General features: G+C 47.6%; 1 protein-coding gene across 1 annotated transcript in view; it reads left to right on the forward strand.

Moving 5' to 3' along the window:
- Nucleotides 1–3: 3 nt before the first annotated feature.
- The window catches only part of GLG1 (golgi glycoprotein 1), a gene marked incomplete at its 5' end in the record, with an annotated part of 114,307 nt that continues 112,171 nt past the window's right edge, over nucleotides 4–2,139 (forward strand). The window contains one exon of the mRNA XM_014518313.2: nucleotides 4–141. Coding sequence (XP_014373799.1) covers nucleotides 4–141 — 138 coding nt within the window. The remainder of the gene's footprint in view (nucleotides 142–2,139) is intronic.

The raw sequence follows: 2,139 nt of genomic DNA on the forward strand, positions 1-2,139 counted from the left end.
GGGCCCCGCGGCGGCGGGTCGGGCGGCGGCTGGAAGCTGGCGGAGGAGGAGGAGTGCCGCGAGGACGTGCTGCGCCTCTGCCCCAAGCACAGCTGGGCTAACAATCTGGCCGTGCTCGAGTGCCTGCAGGACGTGCGCGAGGTGCGGGCCGGGGCGATGACTTCAAGGCGTCAGGCTGGGGTGGGGGATCTGGGAGCCGGGACCTCAGTGTTGGGGTGGAGAGGGAGAGCCCTCTTCCTCTGCCTGTGCACAGCTGCAGCCAGGCTCTTCTCTGCCAGCTGGGTCAGGGTGGGTGATGCTCCATCCCCTGGGTCTGGGGCAGTGAGTCTCTGCCTGCTGAGATCGGAGGCACCTCCCTGACAGGCCTGAGGTGCCCTCTGAAAATGTCAGCTTTTAGTTTTCACTCTTCTCCTGACTGCTGCAAAATACTAGAGCGCTTCTTTCTTGCACAGACCTGGGAAAGGCTGCCCAGGTCACAGCAGGCTTATTGCTGTGGGTTCCTGTTTGCAGTCCTTAATTTATGAATTGTTTGTGCACCTCCTAACAGCCCAAAGTCTGTCACACCCCGCGGCACTCTTGAAAGGATCTCAGTGCCAGGGTTCTCTGGTTGAGGATCACTGCTCTGTGGTCTAATTTCAGGTTGTTGGCTCCAGTTGAACCGGTGTCAGGCAGCAGCAGCCTTTTCTTCCCTTCTGTATATGAGTTAGGCTTGTTGTTACACTAGATAATTTAATGGCTGTACATTTTAGATGGGGGGAAAAAAAAAGAAGAATGACTTATTCCTTTTGTGCGGTTGTACTGTGGGGTCCATGGCTGCTGATGTGGGGGTCAAAAAAAATGAAGCTGGGTGTCATTTTTATTCCTAGATTCATATGCTGAGAAGAGTGCATAGCCAGTTCTCTGACTTAATGTTGCAGAATTGCCCTGGTGCACTGAGGATTTTACTTTCCTCTGAAACACTAGGTAGAGTCTGCTTAAGGAAACGGAAAATATTGGATGCATTGCATGAGCCTACGATCTATTCTGCGCAGCAGCTTTTGTGTTTCCACCGCAGCGTTTAAAGCAGCGTTTATATTTTTATTTTAAAGAAATTCAGTTTCTTTTCCTAAACTTATATTGAAGTTGGTAGATGGTAACATTTGGAATAGAGGAAGCAGAAGCCTACTGTGGGATGCTCTTGGTTGCATAGCTCAGTTGACTTGGTTTTTTTAACTATTTTTACTTGGTGAATTGGGGTGGGGGGGTTGGTTATACTAAAAAATGTGATGTATATCTGTGAGACTAGTAAAGAAGCATAATTTGATTCTGCAGTCTGGATGAGGAGATCAAAACTGTTCTGAAAGCACCTGAAGTGAAGTCTGTGATTCATTTTGTTTGTTTGGAGTGATTAGAAATTTTGCTTGCACAGAGTTTACAATAAAAAAAAAAAAAAATTCCTTAATTTGTATAAGGATAGTTACATTTGAAATGTTTCCCGTTGTCTTTACATTTGAGTGAGCTAGAAATTTGAATATTTGGGTAAAATTCAATTGTAAATGTTGGTGTGTAGAAAACTGAACCTTTTTGTAGAGATGGCCCAGTTTCAGAGAACTTTTTGCTGGGGAAAGGCTTTTTGGGTCCAGAATGGAATTTCTCGTCCAAATAAAGCAGGCACCTTATGCCTCAGTAGAGCCAATTCCTAGGTGGCAATTCCTAGGTAGAAATCCAGGGCAGCCTAAGGGCCAAAAGGGGAGCACATAAAAAGTGGAAACAGGGAGAGATCACCAAAGACGAATATACCTCCTCTGTTCATGCTTGTAGGGAGGCAGTAAGACGAGCCAAAGCTACCATGGAGCTGAGGATGGCATCCCAAGTAAAGGACAACAAGAAATTGTTCTTTAGATATATAGGGAGTAAAAGGAAGGCCCAGGGTGGAATAGGACCCCTACTAAATGGGCAGAAGCAATTGGTGATGGACAGGGGGGACAAGGCTGAACTCCTCAACGAGTTCTTTGCCTCACTGTTCCTAGGAGAGGGGCACAACAAGTCTCTCACTGGGGTTGTAGAGAGGCAGCAGCAAGGTGCCAGACTACCATGCGTAGACCCTGAGATGGTGCAGAGTCACTTGGAAGAACTGGATGCCTTTAAGTCGGCAGGCCC

Source organism: Alligator sinensis, unplaced genomic scaffold, assembly GCF_000455745.1.
Source record: "Alligator sinensis unplaced genomic scaffold, ASM45574v1 scaffold203_1, whole genome shotgun sequence".
Lineage (NCBI taxonomy): Eukaryota > Metazoa > Chordata > Crocodylia > Alligatoridae > Alligator > Alligator sinensis.